At 38.4% G+C, this 26758-nt stretch overlaps 2 protein-coding genes across 7 annotated transcripts; both read left to right on the top strand.

Moving 5' to 3' along the window:
- The first annotated feature begins 349 nt into the window (after nucleotides 1-349).
- Nucleotides 350-24990, top strand: LOC116734525 (uncharacterized). Of its 6 annotated transcripts, none has more exons than XM_032585984.1 (11): nucleotides 350-578; nucleotides 651-725; nucleotides 810-905; nucleotides 1002-1030; nucleotides 6926-8377; nucleotides 8551-8801; nucleotides 16007-16333; nucleotides 16417-16860; nucleotides 16944-17039; nucleotides 17137-17165; nucleotides 18264-19032. In XM_032585984.1, the coding sequence occupies exons 6-11, from the start codon at nucleotides 8741-8743 to the stop codon at nucleotides 18312-18314; spliced, it is 1008 nt and encodes a 335-aa protein (XP_032441875.1). In that variant the 5' UTR covers nucleotides 350-578; nucleotides 651-725; nucleotides 810-905; nucleotides 1002-1030; nucleotides 6926-8377; nucleotides 8551-8740; the 3' UTR covers nucleotides 18315-19032. The 6 variants fall into 6 exon arrangements, with proteins under 6 accessions (XP_032441875.1, XP_032441876.1, XP_032441872.1 ...); XM_032585985.1 differs by having other exon boundaries at nucleotides 353-578; nucleotides 16450-16860; XM_032585981.1 differs by lacking the exons at nucleotides 350-578; nucleotides 651-725; nucleotides 810-905; ... (3 more) ...; nucleotides 17137-17165; nucleotides 18264-19032 and adding exons at nucleotides 20691-20954; nucleotides 21027-21101; nucleotides 21298-21363; ... (3 more) ...; nucleotides 23127-23195; nucleotides 23395-24990 and having other exon boundaries at nucleotides 7986-8377.
- Nucleotides 2554-4336, top strand: LOC116734580 (uncharacterized). Its single transcript, XM_032586057.1, has 6 exons — nucleotides 2554-2752; nucleotides 2926-3176; nucleotides 3287-3610; nucleotides 3727-3990; nucleotides 4063-4137; nucleotides 4221-4336. Exons 2-6 carry the CDS (start codon nucleotides 3116-3118, stop codon nucleotides 4334-4336), a joined length of 840 nt encoding a protein of 279 aa, XP_032441948.1. The 5' UTR covers nucleotides 2554-2752; nucleotides 2926-3115.
- Nucleotides 24991-26758: the final 1768 nt, after the last annotated feature.

Below are 26758 nucleotides of genomic sequence, written 5' to 3'. Positions count from 1 at the left end.
GGGACAACAAAGCAACAAAACTGGTTGAACTGCCAAATTCTCACAGAGAAATAAAAACTATATCAGACAGACTGAGTGTTACAGAAAACGTTTCTCTGCATCTACATAACGTCACAGAGGATGATGGCGGTCGGTATGACTGTCAGTGGACCACATCAGGACAACAGCAACACTTTGTAGCATATCTGTCTATAATTAATAGTGAGTATTTACACCATGTAAATTAAAAACTGAAATTTAAATATTACAGTACTCATGTAATTAATACTGTATCTTTTCTCATCTTTCTCTCCTAATATCTCTATTCTCTCCAGTGACTGAGCTGAAGAATCCAGATACAGTCACTCTGTTCTGCTCTGTGTTGGAATATGATGACTGTCGACATGAGGTGAAGTGGCTTTATGAGAGGAAACGGGAAAAACCCTCAGATATGAAAATATACCAACATTCCTGCTCTGCCACTGTGACATTTCCAACGTCTCATCAGAAATTAAACATTTATCCGTCACTAACATGTAAAGTCACAAACTCAGTCACTAAAGCAGTTCAGCTGATCCCCTTCAGTCTTCAGTCCTCAGGTAAGGAAGTGAGTTTCCACTGCTGTAAAGTTAACAGGAAGCAGATTTTTACTGTTGCTTTCTTTGAACTAGAGGTGACCCAGTCAACACCAACAGCAACACATCACTGGACATCTGCAGGGAGCAACAAGGAAGTTAAACAACAAGGTAGAGTTTTCATTTTTCAAGACTGGGAATTTAATTATGTTCTAATTCAGAATAAAGGGAAAAATTTTTTTTTCCTGCTTTCAGATATTTTCAGTTTGTTGCGATGGATCGTTGTGTCTGCGGCTTTAGCAGCTCTGGTAATATCGGTCGTTATTCTCAACCTGTGGTTGAAAACTAAAGGTGAGAAAGTTCACAGATGAAGCTTAATGCATTAAACATTGTGTGATATAAGGACTATTTCTTTTGAAGCTCAAATAAAATCTGTCTTTTTTTTAGGAAATAAAAAACAAAATGAGCAAAACCTGGTAAGTATAATAACTACATATTTAAATGAGTATGTTGCTGTTTAGTTTAGTAAGAAGTCGATGTTTTAAAGTTTGTTTGTATATAAAAACTTATTTTTTCTCTGAAGCTGAGTAATTTCAGCAGATTTAGATGAGAACACTAAATAATCAACCATAACATGATGATGATTGATTGATGAAGCAAAAATCTTGATTATGTTGTTGAGAAAATGTCTGATTTTCATTGGGATGCAGTCAATTTTTTGTTAGCGACGATGTCTGGATGCAGGAAAAATGAACAGTTGTAAAGATTTAGATGTCAACAGGTCTAAAAAAGATTGTTAGATTTCTGCCTCACAACTTTTGTTGTCTATAAAAACCAGAACCTGGTCCAACTAAGAACTTTTATAGCTGACATTGTTGAAATCAAACGGGTCAAAAGGTTCAATAGAGAAGGAAAAAGCAAGAAACGATAGTTTGATTCTTTGAACAATTTTCTACTGGGAACCTTGTGTTGGTTGCATTCACATCGGCCCTGTTTAGTCCGATTAAATCAAACTCTAGTTTGTTTGTTTGTTTGTAAAATATCCGTTTTAGATCTTGGGAGATTATGGCTGTCCATTTATTTTGTAGGAGGGTCCCTCTGACCACCAGGTGGCGATCTACCGGTTAATAATGTTATTGTAGTTTAAACATCAGGGTGAGAATGTGCTTCTCTCCCATCATTGGTCATAACGGTGAGAGAGAAAAGATGTCAAACAACAGAACCAACGACAAACCCAGTTTAACCCAGAATATGTTTCTGTTCCTGCAGGAGTGAAGCCATGAAGACGAAGAGGAAGTCTGAACATCTATCCCACAACATTCCTCAGTGCACCCTTTGTTAAATAGTTGGGGAATTTAAATATTTTAACAAGCAATGAATATATAAACAACATAAAATCTTTTAAGCATATTTTAAAACTGAAAAGCTGTTCAACTTATTGTAATCTAATAATAAAGTCCAAACTCCTCAATCTGTCCACAAATCAATTCTTTGCTATAAATGAGTAGAATATTGTAGTCTAAAAATCAGAGGAAGTTTATTACATATTCTTTTTGATTGTGTCAATTGGAAAGTGGTTTTCTGGTTGCTTTTGGGAAAGAATTACCCAGCAGAAACCAGCGCAGACATTTTATTCAAACAGAATATCAGTTTGATTTAATTATTTTTTATATGCCATTACAACAAAACTTTAACACCTTCATTGTTTATGTTAATCCATTGTCATTACGCTAAAGCTCCACTAGGGGGAAGCACACTGATTTCCCACTGATTCAAAGCACATTGTTCTCTGTAAAGGTCAGGATTAAAATAACAATCACGTTATTTACAGCTTCAGTTCGTTCATATTGTCTTTATATTTTTATTTGTAGGTGGAACAGAGAACAGAGATGTTTTTTATGCATCTTTTGTGACTTAAACTGACCACTCACATAAAAGGAAGTCAACATCAGTTGTCATGGAAACTTAAATGACATTCATCAATATGTTAACCACAAATTCTGCTGATCATTGGTGGACAAATATATCTCCTCTGCTGCTGCTGTCACATTCTCAGAATAATACTTCCCCTTCAGTTCTCAGGAAAGAGACTTGAGTTAAAACAAGGAAGCAACAAACATGAGAGGAGAAACATCTCAGTTGTGTTTGGTAATTTTACTTTTTCAGAAGATTGCAGAGCGAACAGGAGAATAATTCTGGTGAGTTTACTCTTCACTCTTCATTACTTCTAAATACAACAAAGAATATTTACACCATCATTTTCTTCAGTTCTTTTGCTGATCAAAGTTTTGCTTCCTGGATTTAGTGTTAGAGTAAAAATAATGATTAAAATACCTCAGACATAAAAGTCGTTTCTCCATTTCTCCCTTAGTGTCATCACCGAATCCTGAGTTTGTAAACATCGACATCTGCAGCTAAATTATCAAGTATAAAGGGTTAAACTCACAGGGCACAGTCACTGAGAGGAAGTGATGCAACTGAAAACGGCATGAATGTATTTTTAAGAAGAACCAACGTTAGAGACTGAATCATTAGTGAAAATAACAGAGCAGTAAGGCACCATGGCTGCTTTCAGATGGATTCAAATGGTTTTACTTCTGATCCTCATGCTTCAGTCTAAAGGTAAGGATCAAACTGACAGATTTTCACTGAAACAGCTATGTTTTATCATTTTAGCTGGTAGTCATTACATCTTTCACATTTTGTTGAAATTTTATTTTGCATTTTAACAGCACAAACTGAGGTGCAGCGAACCTTCCTTACTGTCAGAGATGGAAATGAAGTCACTTTGCCTTGTGGAAACAGAAGAGAGACACATGATAAATCTGATGAAACTAGTTGGCTCTTCAATAATAAACATAAATCTGAAACAAGAAAGCTGATCAAACTTGAAAATTCTCACAGAGAAATGAAAACTATATCAGACAGACTGAGTGTTACAGCAAACGGTTCTCTGCTTCTACATAAAGTCACAGAGGATGATGCTGGTCGGTACATCTGCCAATGGATCGAATCAAGACAACATAACTTTGTTGTGTATCTATCTGTAATTACTAGTGAGTATTTACATCATGTAAAAACTAAACATGTAAAGTTACATTTATAATACAGTAATCATGTAGTAATTTAAATACTACAGTATTTTTCTCTTTAATTTCTCTTTTTTCATCAGTTTTTGAGCAGGAGAAACCAGATAAAGTCACCTTGTTCTGCTCTGTGGTCCTTTTTGATTACTGTCTACATGAGGTGAAGTGGCTTTATGAGGGGAAAGAGGAAAAACCCTCAGATATGGAAATATACCAACATTCCTGCTCTGCCACTGTGACATTTCCAACATCTCATCAGAAATTAGACATTTATCCGTCACTAACATGTAAAGTCACAAACTCAGTCACTAAAGCAGTTCAGCTGATCCCCTTCAGTCTTCAGTCCTCAGGTAAGGAAGTGAGTTTCCACTGCTGTAAAGTTAACAGGAAGCAGATTTTTACTGTTGCTTTCTTTGAACTAGAGGTGACCCAGTCAACACCAACAGCAACACATCACTGGACATCTGCAGGGAGCAACAAGGAAGTTAAACAACAAGGTAGAGTTTTCATTTTTCAAGTCAGGGAATTTAATTATGTCTTAATTTCAAATAAAGAGGAAATTTTATTTTCCTGCTTTCAGATATTTTCTATTTGTTGAGATGGATCATTATATCTGTGGGTTTAGCAGCTCTGGTGATATCGGTCGTTATTCTCAACTTGTTGTTGAAAACTAAAGGTGAGAAAGTTCACAGATGAAGCTTAATACATTAAACCTGCTGGAAAATAAGAACTTTTTCTTTTGAAATTCAAATAAAATCTGTTTTCTGCAGGAAATAAAAAACAAAATGAGCAAAACCTGGTAAGTATAATAACTACATATTTAAATGAGTATGTTGCTGTTTAATTTAGAATAGAATAGAATTACTTTATTCATCCCAGCAGGGAAATTATTTCGCAGTTACAGCAGCATAGACACAAGACAAACAACCACCACTGAGTCGCAATGTAGACAAAATAAAAATAAAATATAAAATGCAGTCAATATAAAAAGCAGCTTAGAGCAGTCCTTGCAAAGATTCAAAAAAATGCAGATACAGTATGTATATGTAAATATATGTACAGCAAGTGTGCCACAGTGCATTGTGCGAAATTGGACTGATTAGTGCGGAACAATGATTTAGCTTTTATTGTACAGTGAGATGGCATGTGGCAGGAAGGATTTCCTGTATCTGTCCCTACGACAGCGGAGCTGGAGCAGCCTATGCGAGAAGGTGCTCCGCTGTCTGTCCACTATGTGGTGAAGAGGGCGCTGTTTATTGTCCATAATAGACAGAACCTTCTTCAGTGTCCTCCTCTCCACCACAGTTTCCAGGGACTCCAGCCTTAGTCCCAGTACAGAGCCAGCTTTCCTGATGATTTTGTCTAGTCTTAGAGTCGCTGGCTCTGATGCTGCTTCCCCAACACACAGCAGCAAAGAAGATGGCACCGGCAACAACACTTGCCCGACTTAGGACTTAGTAAGAAGTCGATGTTTTAAAGTTTGTATGCAGACAAGAACATCGTTTCTCTTAAGTTGGGTTGAAATTTCAACAGAAGATTTAGAAAAGAACATAAAACAATCAACCATCACATGAGGATAATTGACTGGTGAAACACAAATCTTGATTATGACGGTCTGATTCTTACTGGGATTCAGCCATTATTTTGTTAGACGATGTCTGGATGCAGGAAGAATGTGTCATGATGGACTCCCATTTTCAGACCCACATGCAGAACACAATTCAGGAGAGGTATATATGGTAATTGGTTTATTGTAAAACGGCAATCGAAGGTAGTGGAAGCTCTGGTCTGGTCCAGGGAGGAAAAGAGTTCACGGAGCGAACGGCTCTCTAAAGAGGCAGAGCAGAATGGTGAGTTCAGGGTTGTCGGAAACAGGAAAGTCACAGAACAGAGTAAACGGAGCTTACTTGTGGTTCGATGGTACGAGATCTAGGAGAGTTTACTGGAAGGTTCGGAGTCTTAGTCTCTTAAGTGGTCCGGTGCTTGACGGCTGGTGTCCAGGAGGAAAACAGAGGATTGCGTCGGAGGGCGGACAGGTAGGCTCTGGCTCGGCGGGGACAAAGGAGGGGTGCAACTGCCAGTCGTGGAATCCCAGGGGGAACTTGTAGTCAGACTGAGGAGGTGAGTCTGGGAACTCGGGCAACCAGTGGGTAGGACCCACGGCGTCAAGAGGGGAATCTCGATCAGAGAAACAGACAGGATCTGTAAGGGCTTCTCCAGGGAAAAACCTGAAGGCAAAAAACAACAGGAAAAGTCACTAGGGGATTCAGATCAGAGGCTAGCTCTAGGAGGCTCAGAGGTACCGTTAAGTTGATCGGGTTCAGGTGTGCTTGATGACGGTACACACACACACTCCAGTCGGATGAGTATGGCGCCATCTGTCGTAAAAGGTGAGTGTATGCACAGAAAAAACCACAAAGAAGAACCAAAGGACCCCGAACCATAACAGAATGAATAATTGTAAAGATCTAAATTTGTTAACATAATCAAACTCTGGTCCATCCCTAAGTTTTGGTTCAGTTTAAATAAAATCTGGTGCGTTCAAATGCATATGTGAACGCTAAGCCAACAATGGTGCAGGGCATTCTGGGTAAATATAACCAAATGAAATGAGTGTTTCTGGCTCTAGCGGGAGAAATGGCTCATGGTCTTTTACCAAAGATTAGCGTCGGATGCCACTCCAGTTTATTTACATTTTATGAAGAAGGAAGTTGCCTTCAGTGGCTTTTTAAGAGGTTTGCGTTTTGTTTCCCTCAGTGGTTCTTGGTGCCACAACAAGGGAGGAGGGGGACGGGTTTTTCAAACTGTTTGGTTTATTTGACACAGAGTCTCATGAAATTGAACCTCAGTACCTGAAAATGTAACAAATGTTGCAATTTTGGTCCCAAATCCAACTGAGTCTACCAGACGATCAGGTGTGAGAATAATCTTAATCCACTGAAGTGGATGGTTTCTGCTGATGACTGAGAATGTGTGAGATGTGCTGGATGAGCTACTCTGATTCACAAATGTATGATAACACCCTTTTTCTGCAGTTTGAATGAAACAGTGGTCTCAAACTTTGAGGGCTGCTGTCCTGCAACCTTTAGATGTTTCCTCTTCAGCACACCTGGTACCTGGCTGAATACCAACAGATGGTGGGAGCTTAGAGCTGTCCATTTATTTAGCAGGAGGGTCTGATAGTTGGTCATGATGATGAGAGTGAATAAGTGAGCAATATCAGTGTGTCACATAGAACCAACTATATGCCCAGTTTTAACCCAGAATATGTTTTTTTTTCTGCAGGAGTGTAACCATGAAGATGAAGATGAAGGTGTAGAGATTTATGAAAACTGAAGAGATTTGTGCTGCTGTCAGGAAGAACTGATCAACAACTTCAGCATCAGCTTCCAGCAGGAATGAGAGCTCTGCTTATGATGAATATCTCATTATATTTAACACCAGCAGATGATCATAGAAAAACTGATTATCTTAAAAAGTTACATCTCTTCTTATCAGCTTTAGCCTGAAACTTCATTTATGAAAACTTTTTTTTTTTGCTTCTGACCCCCACAACATTCCTTACTGCATCATTTGTTTAATATTTGGGGAGTTAAAATCTTAACAATGAATGAAATTATAAACAAGAATCAACATGAAACTTTTTAAATATATTTTTAAACTGAAAAAATGTGCAACTCATTGTAATGTAATAATGCAGTCCAAACTCCTCAATTTGACCACAAATCAAGTCTTTGCTATAAATGACTCTCTTTGACCACCAGGGGGTGATGTAGCAGTTAATGAGGTTATTGTGGTAAAAAAAAAAAATCAGAGAAAGTTTATATTGCAATTGTTTATCAATTAAAAATGGTTTCATGGTTGTTTATTGGAAAAAAATCCAGCAGAAATTAATACAGTCAAGTTGTTACAAATATCAATATCCTGAAGGTATTTTTATGTTTATTGTTTACTTCTTTGTTCTGAGTGAAAATTCTTTATAACATTTATAACAAATATTTAGTACCTTCATTATTTAACTATGTTAATCTATTGGAACAAGAGAAAAAAATCAAACATCACAAAGGAAAGATCACAATAAACAAATAAGAAATAAAAAAATATACATTATCTATTAGAATTACACCAAGGTTCCACTAGGTGGCAGCACAGTTGAGTTCCATTGATTCATAAAACTCCCGTTTCTTGCTTAAAGTTCCTTTATATCGTTTTTAAATATGTTTTTGTATATGTATTTTAAATCTGTAACTTGATAATATGAGTGTCAATATATTTCTTGTTTATTTTATTGAATTAAAGTGAATTTCTTAATTTAAATGTTGATTTTTTTTATCTTTATTTTTTTTTTTACATTTTTGCTGTTTACTAAAAAATAGAGATATTATTTTAATAAGTGTTCTTCTTAATCACATTTTGTGGAGCAATTTTGATGTGTATTTTGTAACTTAAACTGATCAGTCAGATAAAAGGAAGTCAACATCACCATAATGAGTTGTCATGGAAACTTACATGACTCATCAATGTGTTAACCACAAATGCTGCTGATCATTGGTGGACAAATATATCTCCTCTGCTGCTGCTGTCACATTCTCAGAATAATACTTCCCCTTCAGTTCTCAGAAAAAAATACCTGAGTTAAAACAAGGAAGCAACAAACATGAGAGGAGAAACATCTCAGTTGAGTTCAGTAATATAACTTCTTCAGAAGATTGCAGAGCGAACAGGAGAATAATTCTGGTGAGTTTACTCTTCACTCTTCATTACTTCTAAATACAACAAAGAATATTTACACCATCATTTTCTTCAGTTCTTTTGCTGATCAAAGTTTTGCTTCCTGGATTTAGTGTTAGAGTAAAAATAATGATTAAAATACCTCAGACATTAAAGTCGTTTCTCCATTTCTCCCTTAGTGTCATCACCGAATCCTGAGTTTGTAAACATCGACATCTGCAGCTAAATTATCAAGTATAAACGGTTAAACTCACAGGGCACAGTCACTGAGAGGAAGTGATGCAACTGAAAACGGCATGAATGTATTTTTAAGCAGAACCAACGTTAGAGACTGAATCATTAGTGAAAATAACAGAGCAGTAAGGCACCATGGCTGCTTTCAGATGGATTCAAATGGTTTTACTTCTGATCCTCATGATTCAGTTTAAAGGTAAGGATCAAAATGACAGATTGTCACTGAAACAGCTATTGTCATGTCCTCAACCTCCAACGCCTTGCCGGAGTCGACACTCAGCTAAACTCCTCTCCAAAGGATCACACAGACTAGAGCGCTTGCGTTGAGTCTTTAATGAAGCCAGATGGAGTAGGTGTAAAACTATGAAATAAACATACAAACTTTGAATAATACACAGTAGCGGTTAATACAGCACCCACAAGTATACTCGGTCGCTACAACGAAAGTATTAGCTCAAAGCCGTAAGTTCTCACAAAGCAGTATTGCATTTACAAATGATTAACTTATGCTTATATAACGAATATTAACATAACTCTTATACGTGCCGACAGTGCTTTCTAGGACCAACTGTATAGGAGTAGCCGTGTTACTGCGAAAACCATGCGTTGCATTGTCCTGACTTGTCTGCTCTCTAATGACGTCATTAACGCCCGACTCTTAAAGTGATGTACATAAATTTCACCACTAGATGGCGACATTGAACACTTAAATCTTATAACCTGTAGAATGTCAACTGACATAACATCACACTCCCCGTCTGAAACTACGAAGTTTCACATAACACAAAATCCACAACCTTTACACTTGTGAAGCAATAAGCAAAACCACATCACATGCAGGTCTTAAGAACAGCTTAATACCATCTACTTTTGGTACTTTAATTTGAACTTTCCGAACAAGTCCATCTTTACTGGGGAACACCTCAGTAATGATGCCCATAGGCCAGACATTACGTTTCACCGCATTGTCTCTTAGGAGCACAACATCTTCTGGTTTCAAACTTCTGTGCTCAGATGTCCACTTCTTGCGAGGTTGCAGAGTAGATAAATACTGCTTGCGCCATCTGTCCCAGAAAGTGTCAGACAGACTTTGCACTCTGCGCCATTGCTGTCGGGACAAGTCCTTGTCCTCCAAGTCTCTCACAGGAGCTGGACAAGGTCCCACTTTCTGCGTCAACAAAGTGGCAGGTGTAAGGATGAATGGATCCATAGGATCGTAGGAAACAGGAATCAACGGTCTGTTGTTGACGATAGCTGCGACCTCTGCCATGAAGGTCACGAGCACCTCGTGTGTGAGTTTGGAAGTTCCCATCTGAAGGAACATTGAATCCAAAATGCGGCGTGTGACACCAATCATCCATTCCCACACTCCGCCCATGTGAGAAGAATGAGGGCTGTTGAAGGTCCAAGTGCAGTTGTGATCTGAAAGAAATCTCTTCACAGATGTTTCATCAATATTTGAAGGAATTCCTAGGACTTTTGAAGCCCCGATAAAGTTAGTTCCCCTGTCAGAGCGGATGTGCTTCACTGGTCCTCTGACGGCCAGGAATCTTCTCAATCCGTTTATGAAACTGGAGGTATCCAAGGATTCAATGACCTCGATATGGATAGCTCTGACACTTAAACATGTGAACAAAATAGCCCACCTCTTGCTCTCCGCATGACCTCCTCTTGTCCGTCGGGCAGATACAGACCATGGACCAAAGACATCTAGGCCGATATTAGAGAACGGTGGTTCCGTGCTGAGTCTGTCAGCCGGGAGATCTGCCATCTTTTGAACTTCACACTTTCCTCTGAGCCTTTTGCATGTGACACATTCAAAGATGAGTTTACTCACGCATCGTTTGCCACCCAGGATCCAAAAGCCTGCAGATCTGATAGCTCCTTCCGTGAAGTGCCTCCCTTGATGTTGAGCTTCTACATGGTAGTGGCGAACTATCAGGGTGGTGACATGATGACGTCCAGGTAGAATTACCGGTCTTTTCTCTGCAGATCCTAAGTTCGCTTCCTGAAGACGACCTCCGACCCTTAGAACTCCCTTGCCGTCAATGAATGGATCCAACGACCACAACGGGCTGCTCTTTGGAATGCGTTGATTAGTAGCAATCAATTCCAGCTCTGCTCCAAAGACTTCCTGCTGAACAGATCTGAGAATTATTGTAGTACTGTCTTTGAGAATGTCCACTGACAAGTGTGGTGAGCACAAATGCCAGCCTTTACACTCCATTGAAAGGTCATCTCGTCTCTTTTTGAAGCACTGAGTGATGTGAATCAATCCTCCAACTGTTCTAACAACTGCTCTCCAACATGAGAATCGCTCAAAACGATGAGAGCCGAGAGGCTGAGACACTACTGTTGTTAGAGTTGTCACTTTCTTTATGTCTGGATCGTATTCTGGATCCAAAAGCTCATATGTTTGCTTTACAACTGATGAGACTTCATGTTTGGATAGAAGGGATGGACCAGTGAACCATATTGTGTTTCTCAACAGTTCTGTTGGAACAGGTCGTGTAGCAATGTCTGCAGGGTTGTGCTCTGTGTGCACATATTGCCATTGCTGAGGCCGTGTGCTGCGTCTGATTCTCTGCACTCGGTTGTGAACAAATACATGAAATCTCCTTTTTTCATTGTAAATGTACCCCAGGACAACTTTACTGTCCATGTAAAAGGTAACTGATGTGAACTGAATGTCAATTTCTGAGACAATAACCTCAGACAAATGCACTGCCATGACTGCGGCACAAAACTCTAGTCTAGGTATGGTATAGCCAGGCCTTGGTGCAAGTCTGACTTTACTTGCTATCAAGCCAGTGTGACATTTTCCATGTCCATCCACAGTCTTTAAATATGCAACTGCCGCCACTGCTCTTTCAGAGGCGTCTGAGAACACACAAAGTTATCTGTGCTTTGCAGCAGATGGTGGTACATGTGTGTAAGATCTAGGGATCTTAAAATGCTGTAACTCTTTAAGAGTGCTTCTCCAACTCTCCCACCGCTTCTCCTTCTCTGGAGGAAGAGGCGCATCCCAGTCTGGGGAGTCTGTGGTGAGTTCTCGAAGAAGTGTTTTGCCCTGAATGGTGATTGGAGACACCAATCCAAGTGGGTCGTACAAACTATTTACAGTGGAGAGGACTCCACGCCGAGTGAATGCTTTTCTCTCCTCCTGAACTTGGTAAGTGAAACTGTCCGAATCCAAGTCCCACAGCAAACCTAAACTGCGCTGCATAGGCAGGTCGCCTGAATCTAGATCCAGGTCTTTCAGATTGGTAGCATAATCCTCACCAGGAAAAGCTTCCATTACACTTTTACTGTTAGAGGCCAGCTTATGTAGCCTTAGATTAGAACAAGCTAACATGTCTTTTGTTCTTTTTAGCAGGCTGATGGCATCCTCTGACGAAGGAAGGGATTTTAGGCCATCATCCATATAGAAATCGCGGACGACAAACTGTTTAGCGTCCTCACCAAACTCTTTTTGGCCAGCTTCTGCTGCCCTCCTAAGGCAGTAAATAGCTACTGCAGGGGAAGGGCTGTTTCCAAAAACATGCACCTTCATGCGGTAATCTATTATCTCTCCTTCCGGCTCATTGTTCTTAAACCAGAGAAACCGGAGGAAATTGCGATCTGCTGGTTTCACTGTGAAATGATAAAACATTTGCTCTATGTCTACTGAAAAGGCTATCGGTTCCTTCCTGAACCTCAGAAGGACTCCAATGAGGCTATTATTGAGATCAGGCCCTGTTAAGAGTACCTGATTCAAGGAGAGTCCGTTATGTTGTGCACTAGAATCAAAGACAACTCTGATCTGAGATGGTTTTTTAGGATGAAAAACCCCAAATGAAGGTAAATACCAATGCTCCTCCCCTGGTCCCAGAGGGGGTGCCTCTTCTGCGTGCCCGTTTCTGAAGATCTTTTCCATGAAGTCGAAGAACTGTTGTTTCATCTCCAGCTTTCTCCTGAAGTTTTGCTGCAGTGAGTGAAGTCTCTGAAGTGCCTGTGAGCGGTTACCTGGAAGCTTTGGACGCCACATCCTGAAAGGCAAAGGAGCGATCCAGTTGTTCCTTTCATCCTGATGTACTTCTTTGTCCATCATTGTCAGGAATTGAATGTCCTCTATTGAAGGAGCCTCCAAATCATCCGTCTTTGTTTGGAGAAAGACATCTGCATCCAGACCTTCACTACTGCTGATGAAGCCTGTGTTGAAAGATGAAGCTGAGATGGAGTCATCACAACAGAATCTCTCTTTAACTGTGTAACTCCTTGGACACGGCTCAAATAGAGAGGGCCGTCCAGTTTTTAAGATGTTGGTGTAACAGGAGGTCACCGCAGATGGCTTATGAACATCTCCTAAACATACATCACCAACAATCACCCATCCCAAGTCCAGTTTTTGGGCATATGGTGCATTGTGCGGGCCATTCACTTGTTTCCTAGCTTTGTGCACTCTAAGAATGTCTCTGCCTAATAAGAGTACAATAGGAGTTTGCTCCTCGAGCTCGGGAATGTACTTTGCAAGGTGTTTCAAACACTTCTGGTGTCGGGATTTCCGACCGATTATTCGGGATCTCGTTGCACTCGATCAACGTTGGTAAAGCGAGCTGAATGCTGCCATCGTTCGCCTCGATCATGAAGCCACAAGCCTGTCTGCCTTGCGTTTTCATAGTTCCTGCACACGTTTTAAGGAAATACGGTGTGGCTGTCCCTGTTATGTTGAACATATCAAAGAATTCAGTCCGTGCAAGTGATCTATTGCTTTGATCATCCAATATTGCATACACCTTCACTGCGGCATCTGGACGACCATCCGGATATACTTTCACCAGACTTATTTTAGAGCAGGAGCGTCCTGAGATTTCCTTGCCACAGATTTTGGTGCAAGTCGTGGAGACAGCTTCTTCCTTTTCCTCACTTGTTCCCTCCCCACCGTTCTCTGATATCCGAGAATCTGGGGTGTTTACCCACGGTGTAGGTCCTGGGTGTAGAGCTGAGACATGTGTTACACTTCCACACTCTGTACAGACTGTTTCTTCTTCACAGTTTCTTGCCAGATGTACAGCTTTACAACATTTGTAGCATATTCCATATTTCTTTAGAATTGCCTTTCTTTCTTCAATGAGCATTCCTCTGAAGGTTCTACACTTCGAGAGAGGATGAGGTTTGTTGTGTAGCACACAATGTTTGACTGGATCATCTGTTATGATGGGTCCACTTGCAGATTGCATACTGGTTTGAACAGAGCCACATTGCTGTCCAGGTGACTTCTTAGTGAAAACCCCTGTCTTCATTACAGCAAGAGGTTTATGACTATCAGTTCTTAAAGCTTGCCTTTGGTGCTCAGCTGAATCATTATTCGAAGTCGTTAGCATAAAACAAGGATCAGTTCTCATCTTTGCTTGGTTACAAACAAAGTTCACAAAGAATCTGAATGGAGGGTAGAGAACCCTGTGTTCCTGCTTATACTGAAAGCCTGATGTTAGCCATTTTTCTTGCAAATAGAATGGCAACTTCTGTACAATAGGATTAATTCCACGTGGCGTGTCTAGATAACTCAGACCTAGTAGATCACCGTCCACCTTAGCTGCTTCTATTTCCATTAACAAATCGCCAAGTTCTCTTAGTTTGCGGTGGTCTTTATTAGAGATCTTTGGAAAACTTTCCAACCTTTTGAACAAGGAACTCTCCACAACCTCTGAAACCCCGTAACATTCGTTTAGTCTATCCCAAACTGCCCTGAGGCCGTACTCAGGATAATTCACATGCACCGTTCTTAAACGTCGAGCATGTTCTGCTGAGTCTTTCCCTAACCATTTGACTAAAAGGTCAAGCTGTTCATTAGCTGAGAGGTTTAAATCTCTGATTACACTCAAAAAGGATGCTCTCCAGGCTCTAAAGCACTCAGGACGATCATTAAACTGTGTGAGTCCTGTGGAGACTAACTCCCGTCTTGCCATGAATCTGACAAGGTCAGACATGCATTTACTTTCATCCCCATGACTCATTTGTGAGCCGTCGTTGGGATAGCATGCGTTTTGTGGCAAAGGCACATTGTCATTTCTGTCTCTATAGTCTGTTCTACAGAAGGAAATGTCCGTTGGATTATCCCAAGAACCTGTGTTTTGCTCCATTTTTGGCATACATTTTTCATTTAATCTTGTCTGTAGCGTGAAATGGTGATTGGACCCCACTGTCCTAGTAGGATTCTGAGCCTGCGTCGTTATGGCAGGTTCTGGTCTTGGCTGAACTGGCAACGCCATTACTGTTGCAGAGGTTCTTTGCTCCGAGTTAAATGTAGACCCATGTTGGGTTGCTCCCTCTACATAGTCTTTTGTGCGTGAATCTGGGTCCTCATTTGGGAAGTCTATTGCACTGAAAGTCTCATTATACTGTTCCACAGCTGATTCTAAGACTTCTGCTTTAGCTTCTGCGGCTGCAGCTCTTTTCTGCGAACGCACCTTTTCCAAGGAAGCCTCTAAATGTGTTTTCTGAAGCTGTGTTGAAGCCTCTAGCTCTGCTTGTTGTAACCTCAGTTTAATTTCTTTCTCGACGAATGCTGCTTCAGCTTTAGCTGCTTCGGCTTCTGCACGTGCCAACGCTAATGCTACCTTGCTAGCTTCCGAACTCGTAGACTGATTAGACGAGCCTGAGATGCGTGATCTTGTTTTAGCAGATCCTGATATGGAACCTTTCCTTGACATGATGTAGGCTGAAACGTGTTGCTTACTCTTTTGCTGAGCTGGATTTTCTCCGTTGATTAATTCGTTTACTTTTCACTGTTGAAGCTGGACCGCCGGAAAGTGTCGTTTTACTGTCATGTCCTCAACCTCCAACGCCTTGCCGGAGTCGACACTCAGCTAAACTCCTCTCCAAAGGATCACACAGACTAGAGCGCTTGCGTTGAGTCTTTAATGAAGCCAGATGGAGTAGGTGTAAAACTATGAAATAAACATACAGACTTTGAATAATACACAGTAGCGGTTAATACAGCACCCACAAGTATACTCGGTCGCTACAACGAAAGTATTAGCTCAAAGCCGTAAGTTCTCACAAAGCGGTATTGCATTTACAAATGATTAACTTATGCTTATATAACGAATATTAACATAACTCTTATACGTGCCGACAGTGCTTTCTAGGACCAACTGTATAGGAGTAGCCGTGTTACTGCGAAAACCATGCGTTGCATTGTCCTGACTTGTCTGCTCTCTAATGACGTCATTAACGCCCGACTCTTAAAGTGATGTACATAAATTTCACCACTAGATGGCGACATTGAACACTTAAATCTTATAACCTGTAGAATGTCAACTGACATAACATCACAGCTATGTTTTATCATTTTAGCTGGTAGTCATTACATCTTAGTGTTTTCACATTTTGTTGAAATTTTATTTTGCATTTTAACAGCACAAACTGAGACGCAGCAAACCTTCCTTACTGTCAGAGATGGAAATGAAGTCACTTTGCCTTGTGGAAACAGAAGAGACACACAGGATAAATCTGATAATACTATTTGGGTCTTCAATAATAAACATAAATCTGAAACAAGAAAGCTGGTCAAACTTGAAAGTTCTCACAGAGAAATGAAAACTATATCAGACAGACTGAGTGTTACAGCAAACGGTTCTCTGCTTCTACATAAAGTCACAGAGGTTGATGCTGGTCGGTACACATGCCATTGGATCAAATCAAGACAACTACATGACTTTGTTGTGTATCTATCTGTAATTACTAGTGAGTATTTACATCATGTAAGAACTAAACATGTAAAGTTACATTTATAATACAGTAATCATGTAGTAAGTTAAATACTACAGTATTTTTCTCTTTAATTTCTCTTTTTTCACCAGTTGTTGAGCAGGAGAAACCAGATAAAGTCGCCTTGTTCTGCTCTGTGGTCTTTTATGATTACTGTCGACATGAGGTGAAGTGGCTTTATGAGGGGACAGAGGAAAAACCCTCAGATATGGAAATATACCAACATTCCTGCTCTGATTCTGTGACATTTCCAACATCTCATCAGAAATTAAACATTTATCCATCACTAACATGTAAAGTCACAAACTCAGTCACTAACGCAGTTCAGCTGATCCCCTTCAGTCTTCAGTCCTCAGGTAAGGAAGTGAGTTTCCACTGCTGTAAAGTTAACAGGAAGCAGATTTTTACTGTTGCTTTCTTTGAACTAGAGGTGACCCAGTCAACACCAACAGCAACACATCACTGGACATTTGCAGGGAGCAACAAGGAAGTTAAACAACAAGGTAGAGTTTTCATTTTTCAAGTCAGGGAATATAATTATGTCTTAATTTCAAATAAAGAGGAAATGTTATTTTCCTCCTTTCAGATATTTTCTATTTGTTGAGATGGATCGTTGTGTCTGTGGGTTTAGCAGCTCTGGTGATATCGGTCGTTATTCTCAACTTGTTGTTGAAAACTAAAGGTGAGAAAGTTCACAGATGAAGCTTAATACATTAAACCTGCTGGAAAATATGAACTTTTTCTTTTGAAATTCAAATAAAATCTGTTGTTTTCTGCAGGAAATAAAAAACAAAATGAGCAAAACCTGGTAAGTATAATAACTACATATTTAAATATGTTGCTGTTTAGTTTAGTATGAAGTCGATGTTTTAAAGTTTTTATTCTGACAAAAACATTGTTTCTCTTAAGTTGGGTTGAAATTTCAACAGCAGACTTAGAAAAGAACATAAAACAATCAACCATCACATGAGGATAATTGACTGGTGAAGCACAAATCTTGATTATGATGGTCTGATTCTTACTGGGATTCAGCCATTATTTTGTTAGAGACGATGTCTGGATGCAGGAAGAATGAATAATTGTAAAGATCTAAATTTAATAACATAATCAAACTCTGGTCCATCCCTAAGTTTTGGTTCAGTTGAAATAAAATCTGGTGCGTTCAAATGCATATGTGAACGCTAAGCCAACAATGGTGCAGGGCATTCTGGGTAAATATAACCAAATGAAATGAGTGTTTCTGGCTCTAGCGGGAGAAATGGCTCATGGTCTTTTACCAAAGATTAGCGTCGGATGCCACTCCAGTTTATTTACATTTTATGAAGAAGGAAGTTGCCTTCAGTGGCTTTTTAAGAGGTTTGCGTTTTGTTTCCCTCAGTGGTTCTTGGTGCCACAACAAGGGAGGAGGGGGACGGGTTTTTCAAACAGTTTGGTTTATTTGACACAGAGTCTCATGAAATTGAACCTCTGTCCCTGAAAATGTAACAAATGTTGCAATTTTGGTCCCAAATCCAACTGAGTCTACCAGACGATCAGGTGTGAGAATAATCTTAATCCACTGAAGTGGATGGTTTCTGCTGATGACTGAGAATGTGTGAGATGTGCTGGATGAGCTACTCTGATTCACAAATGTATGATAACACCCATTTTCTGCAGTTTGAATGAAACAGTGGTCTCAAACTTTGAGGGCTGCTGTCCTGCAATCTTTAGATGTTTCCTCTTCAGCACACCTGGTACCTGGCTGAATACCAACAGATGGTGGGAGCTTAGAGCTGTCCATTTATTTAGCAGGAGGGTCTGATAGTTGGTCATGATGATGAGAGTGAATAAGTGAGCAATATCATTGTGTCACATAGAACCAACTATATGCCCAGTTTTTACCCAGAATATGTTTTTTTTTCTGCAGGAGTGTAACCATGAAGATGAAGATGAAGGTGTAGAGATTTATGAAAACTGAAGAGATTTGTGCTGCTGTCAGGAAGAACTGATCAACAACTTCAGCATCAGCTTCCAGCAGGAATGAGAGCTCTGCTTATGATGAATATCTCATTATATTTAACACCAGCAGATGATCATAGAAAAACTGATTATCTTAAAAAGTTACATCTCTTCTTATCAGCTTTAGCCTGAAACTTCATTTATGAAAACTTTTTTTTTTGCTTCTGACCCCCACAACATTCCTTACTGCATCATTTGTTTAATATTTGGGGAGTTAAAATCTTAACAATGAATGAAATTATGAACAAGAATGAACATGAAACTTTTTAAATATATTTTTAAACTGAAAAAATGTGCAACTCATTGTAATGTAATAATGCAGTCCAAACTCCTCAATTTGACCACAAATCAAGTCTTTGCTATAAATGACTCTCTTTGACCACCAGGGGGAGATGTAGCAGTTAATGAGGTTATTGTGGTAAAAGAAAATCAGAGAAAGTTCATATTCCAATTTTTTATCAATTAAAAACGGTTTCATGGTTGTTTATTGGAAAAAAATCCAGCAGAAATTAATACAGTCAAGTTTTTACAAATATCAATATCCTGAAGGTATTTTTATGTTTATTGTTTACTTCTTTGTTCTGAGTGAAAATCCTTCATAACATTTATAACAAATATTTAGTACCTTCATTATTTAACTATGTTAATCTATTGGACCAAGAGAAAAAATCAAACATCACGAAGGAAAGATCACAATAAACAAATAAGAAATAAAAAAATATGCATAATCTATTAGAATTACACCAAGGTTCCACTAGGTGGCAGCACAGTTGAGTTCCATTGATTCATAAAACTCCCGTTTCTTGTTTAAAGTTCCTTTATATTGTTTTTAAATATGTTTTTGTATATGTATTTTAAATCTGTAACTTGATAATATGAGTGTCAAGATATTTCTTGTTTATTTTATTGAATTAAAGTGAATTTCTTAATTTAAAAGTTGATTTTTTATCTTTATTTTTTTTTTACATTTTTACTGTTTAAATAAATACTAAAAAATAGAGACATTATTTTAATAAATGTTCTTCTTAATCACATCTTGTGGAGCAATTTTGATGTGTATTTTATGACCTAAACTGACCACTCAGATAAAAGGATGTCAACATCTCTCCGGTGAGTTGCCGTGGAAATTTTAATGATAATCATCAATATGTTAACCACAAATACTGCTGATCATTGGTGGACAAATATATCTCCTCTGCTGCTGCTGTCACATTCTCAGAATAACACTTCCCCTTCAGTGTTCAGGAAAGAGACTTGAGTTAAAACAAGGAAGCAACAAACATGAGAGGAGAAACATCTCAGTTGAGTTCGGTAATTTTACTTCTTCAGAAGATTGCAGAGCGAACAGGAGAATAATTCTGGTGAGTTTACTCTTCACTCTTCATTACTTCTAAATACAACAAAGAATATTTACACCATCATTTTCTTCAGTTCTTTTGCTGATCAAAGTTTTGCTTCCTGGATTTAGTGTTAGAGTAAAAATAATGATTAAAATACCTCAGACATAAAAGTCGTTTCTCCATTTCTCCCTTAGTGTCATCACCGAATCCTGAGTTTGTAAACATCGACATCTGCAGCTAAATTATCAAGTATAAAGGGTTAAACTCACAGGGCACAGTCACTGAGAGGAAGTGATGCAACTGAAAACGGCATGAATGTATTTTTAAGAAGAACCAACGTTAGAGACTGAATCATTAGTGAAAATAACAGAGCAGTAAGGCACCATGGCTGCTTTCAGATGGATTCAAATGGTTTTACTTCTGATCCTCATGCTTCAGTTTATAGGTAAGGATCAAAATGACAGATTTTCACTGAAACAGCTATGTTTTATCATTTTAGCTGGTAGTCATTACATCTTTCACATTTTGTTGAAATTTTATTTTGCATTTTAACAGCACAAACTGAGACGCAGCGAACCTTCCTTACTGTCAGAGATGGAAATGAAGTCACTTTGCCTTGTGGAAACAGAAGAGACACACAGGATAGATCTGATGAAACTAGTTGGTTCTTCAATAATAAACATAAATCTGAAACAAGAAAGCTGGTCAAACTTGGAAATTCTCACAGAGGAATGAAAACAATATCAGACAGACTGAGTGTTACAGCAAACGGTTCTCTGCTTCTACATAAAGTCACAGAGGTTGATGCGGGTCGGTACATCTGCCAATGGACAATATCAGGACAATGCCATGACTTTGTTGTGTATTTATGTGTAATTACTAGTGAGTATTTACATCATGTAAAAACTAAACATGTAAAGTTACATTTATAATACAGTAATCATGTAATTTAAATACTACAGTATTTTTCTCTTTAATTTCTCTTTTTCCATCAGTTGTTGAGCAGGAGAATCCAGATAACGTCGCCTTGTTCTGCTCTGTGGTCCTTTATGATTACTGTCGACATGAGGTGAAGTGGCTTTATGAGGGGAAAGAGGAAAAACCCTCAGATATGGAAATACACCAACATTCCTGCTCTGCCACTGTGACATTTCCAACATCTCATCAGAAATTAGACATTTATCCGTCACTAACATGTAAAGTCACAAACTCAGACACTAAAGCAGTTCAGCTGATCCCCTTCAGTCTTCAGTCCTCAGGTAAGGAAGTGAGTTTCCACTGCTGTAAAGTTAACAGGAAGCAGATTTTTACTGTTGCTTTCTTTGAACTAGAGGTGACCCAGTCAACACCAACAGCAACACATCACTGGACATCTGCAGGGAGCAACAAGGAAGTTAAACAACAAGGTAGAGTTTTCATTTTTCAAGTCAGGGAATATAATTATGTTGAATTTAAATTATTATATGTAAAGCGCCTTAAGACATGATTTGCTGTGAATTGGTGCCGTATAAAAAAACTTACCGTAATTGAAGTGAATACGACATCATTAAGCTAGGTTTATCCTAATTTTTAAATCTTTTTTATGTTTTTTTATTTCTGAAGGAGAAAATGAAAGAAAAACAACTAAAGGAATAGAAAAAACAACCAACTCGGCAGATCTTACATCAAGTATTTTGACATTATTGGAAATAAAACATTTAAACCAATTTATGCAATGACTAATCCTTCTCTCTCATCAGTAACTGTGATGTTGTACATTAAGACCGATTAACTGTGTTCACATTTTGAGTAACAACATTGTTTTTATGGAATTACATTGTTTTTAATGTAATGAATTATCTTCTTAGGTTTTCCCTGGTGGTATATTTTTATTCCATTATGCTTAGCGATGGTTTTAATAACTGTCCTGGTGATCATCATATGGAACAAAACTAAAGGTGAGATAATTCTGAGATGAATCTTTCATTTCCAAACTATTACCTGAAAGACCTAGAAGTTAAATTTACATTTCAATTTTTATGTTTTATGTCTTTAGCTACAAGTAGTAGAGCGTTAGCGTTAGCAACAGTAGGTGTGACTTGGTAGAAAAATGATCTGAGTATGTTAAATGTGTTTAAATAAATTCAAAAAATACATTCATTATTTAAGCTATTATTATCTTGATAGTCATGTTTGGAAAATACAAACCATTGTGAACATATAAGTCCATTTCTATGTTGTTTCAGGGAATAAAACACAAACTGAAGGCAGCATGGTGAGTTTCAACATTGACACATTAAGTATAGGTTTGATTTTAGATCTGTATTTTCTTCTACACTGGAAAGAGACTAACAGGGATAAGAAGTAGTGCTGCAATTTGGTTAATTAAATATTGAAACAAAATCAAGGAATTAATTTAATCACAAAAAGGGAATTGAACACAAAGGAGTCACAGTCACCAGAAAACAAACAGACCTGTGGTTTTATTTGCCACAGGGTTATTTTACTTAGAAAACAGGACGATGATAAATTCTCATTATTTTCTACTTATTTTACTTCAGGTCATAGTCCAAACATAGTTTTAAACCATAGTAACTTTAATTATGCAATATACGATGTTTACTGTCTAAAATTGTTGATCTAAGGTTCCCCAACATAAAGCGGCAACAAACCAGGACCTGAACCCAGAGTCTTCAGTGGGCCTAGCTGTTCCAGAAACCAGTCAAAATACAGTAGGCTCACACACACACACACACACATCCAAGCCCACACACACACGCACACACACACACACACACACACACGTACGCACTCACATCTTTGTGGACTTTATATTGATTTCCATTCATTTTAGTCATTGTATTTATGCCTAACCCAAAACATTTTTCTACCCCTTGCCATTACTAGTCTATTTCTAACCCTAACCTTTACTGTAACTTAACTCACACCATAGCTCTATACGTAGAGTGAAGTAGTATCTAAAGTGAGGGGCAGAAAACGGTCATCAATTTCCACAAAGGATCTCCCTTTGTTGGTCAAAATGGTGAAAGTGGTCCTCTATTTGAAGGACACACACACACACACACGTTTGCATTTCTTCCCATATCAGGACCTTGTAGTGGCTTGCATTCATTTAAGTCATTGCATTTAATGCTAACTATAAGCATTACCTGTTCAATCCTAACCCTACTACAAGTAAAGCTAAAAATAAGGATCTGATGCTCTACACCAGGCTTTGATCCTCATGAGGTCGATTGGTTGTCAAAAGATTATTGAACATAATAGAAAATATTCTAAATAAATAGTCTAAACAAGTACAAAGACCTGTACAACAGTAAATACAGATCAATGCACACTGTTGTGTTTGTGTTTAGTTTTAACAGAACTTTATTTTTAAATCCGGTCTGCTTTAACTAGGTCAAATTTTAATAAGTTGTTTTTTCTCTGTCCAGACTGAACCAGAGAACGATCTGTCTTATGCCACCATCAACTTCAAGAAATCCAAAAAGAAAACAGGCAAAGTGAGTATTTTAGTGCATTAAAGAACCAGCAGATATGTATTTGAATAATTTAATTTGAGTTCTTTTAGCAAAATCATTTAACACAGACTCCCTTTCTGGAGGAAAATTGTCACAAACTTGTTTAAATTTGATGTGAAATTGGATTGTTAAGACTTTGATACACCCTGTACTTCATAATGAATGTGATTTTTCCTTCCAGGTCCAGGAAACTGTGATCTACAGCACTGTGGGAACTTCTTCCTCTTCTGCTGGAGTCTCCTCTGACACAGACTGTCTTTATTCTACAGTCAACAAGAAATAGAAAAAGCATTAAAAGCTTTACAGCTTGAGCAAAGACACAATGTACCAAGGCTGAGTCTGCAGTGCAGCAGGTCTCAACTCCCGGCCCAAGAATCTGCTGCATATTCTTCTCTCCTCTCTGTCCAGCAAAGCAATGGTTAAAAACAGAGAAGGACAAAGTCAAAAACAAATATTTTGACTTGATTTTTGTTTTTTTTTTGTTTTGTTTTGTTTTGCTTTTATTTTATTTATTTATTTTTTTTGCTTTTGCTACAGATTATAGACGGTCAGAATATAACTTTAATATCTTTTTACACCCAAGTGTGTAACTAAAGATATCCTGTAAATACTGCCCCTAGAGGTGAAACAAGTATAAACTTTCTCTATCACACCAGGATTTCATGTTCTTTGTCACAGATTTAAACTAAATAATATGTTGGTTTGCTCTGCAGAGGAGATTCGTGGCTCTCTAAAAGAAAATATTGAAGGTTGTGGTCATCAATGCTTTCCTATCCTGGGTAATGTGAGAAAATCTGACCACCCAGTTAGAATAAAGTTAGATTAAGTATGTTACTGCTTGCCATATCCCAGTGAAATGCAATGGAGATGACGTGAAGAGGCTAAAGCAGCTGGAGTCATAACATGAATCAGTCATCAGACGGTTCAGTTCTGGAAAATGAAGTGTCCAGTTTGTAGCTCATCCTGCATGATGCCATGGAGACTCATTCAGCGTGTTGCTCACGTGTCATCTGACTCTTATTTCTGCTGTCTAAGGAAACTTGCAGAGTTAAAAATTCGATTCCCAGACCCAGCGACGTTTGCTGCATGTCTTCTTCCCCCTTTCCTGTCAGCCTACTTTCATATAAGGGACACTAGAGCCCACAAAAAGACCCCCTGGAGGGGAGGAAGAAAAAAAGAAAGTGAACCAACAGATCTCAGATCAGTCAAACACTATCTGTGTTTTGTAACAGCAGTTTATCAGTATGTAACATTGCAATCTGAGGTAATAATAAGTCTTCACTGTACTGGCCACATCTGTTAATAACTAATATAACTGAGAAATACAGCTGGGAAATCTTCACAGTCAAGTTCCTCAATTTTATCCTCAATGAAAATGTGTTTTTCCCTGCTGGTCTTGAGAAATCATGAAGCAAAAATAGCAAAATGTGTCTCAACCCAGCAGCCATGACAGGTGAAACCAGCTCATCACAGCTTCATTCAAAGCTTCATTCACTGCTCACTAGTGACATCTGCTGGTAGACTGAAACTGTGACAGCTTGTCACTCTAATAAACCATCCTTTAACTGTATTAGACCATAGCAATGTATTTCCACAACAAAGTTTTTGTGACACCATTGTCCAGTAATAGTAAGATCCATTCAACCATATTTTACTGTCATATCTTTTCAGTTCTTAAAATGATTTATACTGAATTTTGCTGATATGTTGACAGTCAGTTGCGGTTGTGCTTTATGTCATAGGCTGATTTGACAATAAAGAATTTGCTGTTTCATCATCTTGGGAGTGAAGTTAATTCTTACGTTGGGACATGAAGGCCGAGTTTTGTTTCAAAGAGGAAGTTATTTCTGAGAAAACCACGTGACCTCTGGTGCATTAGCACAAACTACACAGCTCTCAGAAACTAACACCTTGTTAACTATCTACACACCACTACTAAGTGATTAAAGGAGTTATTTTAAAAAAAAAAAAAAACAAAGGCAACGTAACTCTAATCACGCAACAAAGCATAAACCGGTGGAGTATTGAATGTTTTTATGTTGCTGCAGAACTCAGTCAAATTTCAACACGTCCTGCTTTCCCATGAGTAATGCGGCCAACAGAAACTGACACTTCAACACCCACAACCAGACAGCTATGATGTTTCATGTGACATCATACCATAGCAGCCACACGGTCAGCCATGTTTTTCTGCAGTGCATTGAATCTACATGCACTAATTCTCTGAAACGGATCTGGTGGGTCTGAGGCCAGAATGACGTAGCTTTTATTGAAACTGAAATACCAAAATGTTTTTAATGAATCCTTTCGGTACCAGAGGTGAGAAAATATAAAAGGAAATCAGAGTGAGGTAGTGAGCTCTCACAAACCACACAAACTGCATCAGAGTTTATATTTCAAAACGTTTGAGCCTGAGCCATTTACGATCAGGACTACAGGAGAAGACAGACAGAAGCAGAATGTTTCCATACAGATGGATTAAAATGTTTTTACTGCTTCAGCTGACAGGTAGGACCAGATCTAACATAAAACAAAACTAATGGTTTAGTGCATTTACAGCTCAGGGAGTTCCTTCAGAAAATACTAAGCCATTAAGTAATTTTGTATGTTTCCTTTATGCACCATGATGCTAATCTTGTTGCAAAGACACAATTTACTCATATTGTAGTTCTAACAATATTGATCAGCTTTGACAAAACACAACTCTACAAAGTCAAGCTAGATAAAGTCAGATGCACACAGGAGTTTTTATGAGTCTGTTAGTTGAAAAGAAAAGAAATCTTGATGATTGAGGGAAAACCTAGCAGAGAACAAAAACACAACTAAGGAGTATTTATGGAAATGTAAAGTTTCTTGACATCATGAAACTAGCCCCAGACTGTCTGTCCTTCACCAGCTCCATACTAGCATAACTTGTAAACATGATATAAAGATACGTACTTAAAGAGGCAGTGTTATATAAAACGACTTCCTGAAGGTAGATTTGGAGACAGAGGCCCAATTTCTAGGTGCTAAATTAAAAGTAACGTTTCTTTTAAGTCATATTTGATATGGCCTTTTTATAAGAACTGAAGATTACATAGTTACTTGATTATGGTATATGTCTGGAAATCACATAATACCATACTGTCAGTTTAAGTTTTCACTGATATGGAAACATAACTGAAGGTAACATAGCCACTTGATAATACCATATCAGAAAATAGAGAAAATACATAATCCTGATTGTTCTTCCTTTTCCACCTGTCGTTCATTAACAGGAGCATTCTTGCACAATCCAGTCACTTTCACCATCGGAGAGGGAAATGATGTCAGTCTTCCCTGTGGAAGTTTGACAGATAATCTTGAGAAGTGTAAATACACTAACTGGTTTTTCCGCAACCCAAGAACCAACAAAACAGTGATGCTGTTTGAACATGGACAGATTTACAAAGCAGCCAAACCCAAATCAGACAGACTGAGGATGGCTACAAACTGTTCTCTGCTGATAAGGAGAGTCACAGATAAAGATGCTGGTCGTTACGTCTGCAGACAGTTTGCAGCAG

This window comes from Xiphophorus hellerii, chromosome 15 (assembly GCF_003331165.1).
Source record: "Xiphophorus hellerii strain 12219 chromosome 15, Xiphophorus_hellerii-4.1, whole genome shotgun sequence".
Classification (NCBI taxonomy): domain Eukaryota; kingdom Metazoa; phylum Chordata; class Actinopteri; order Cyprinodontiformes; family Poeciliidae; genus Xiphophorus; species Xiphophorus hellerii.
Note: the sequence above shows the minus strand (reverse complement) of the source record. Positions and strands in the feature narration are given on the sequence as shown.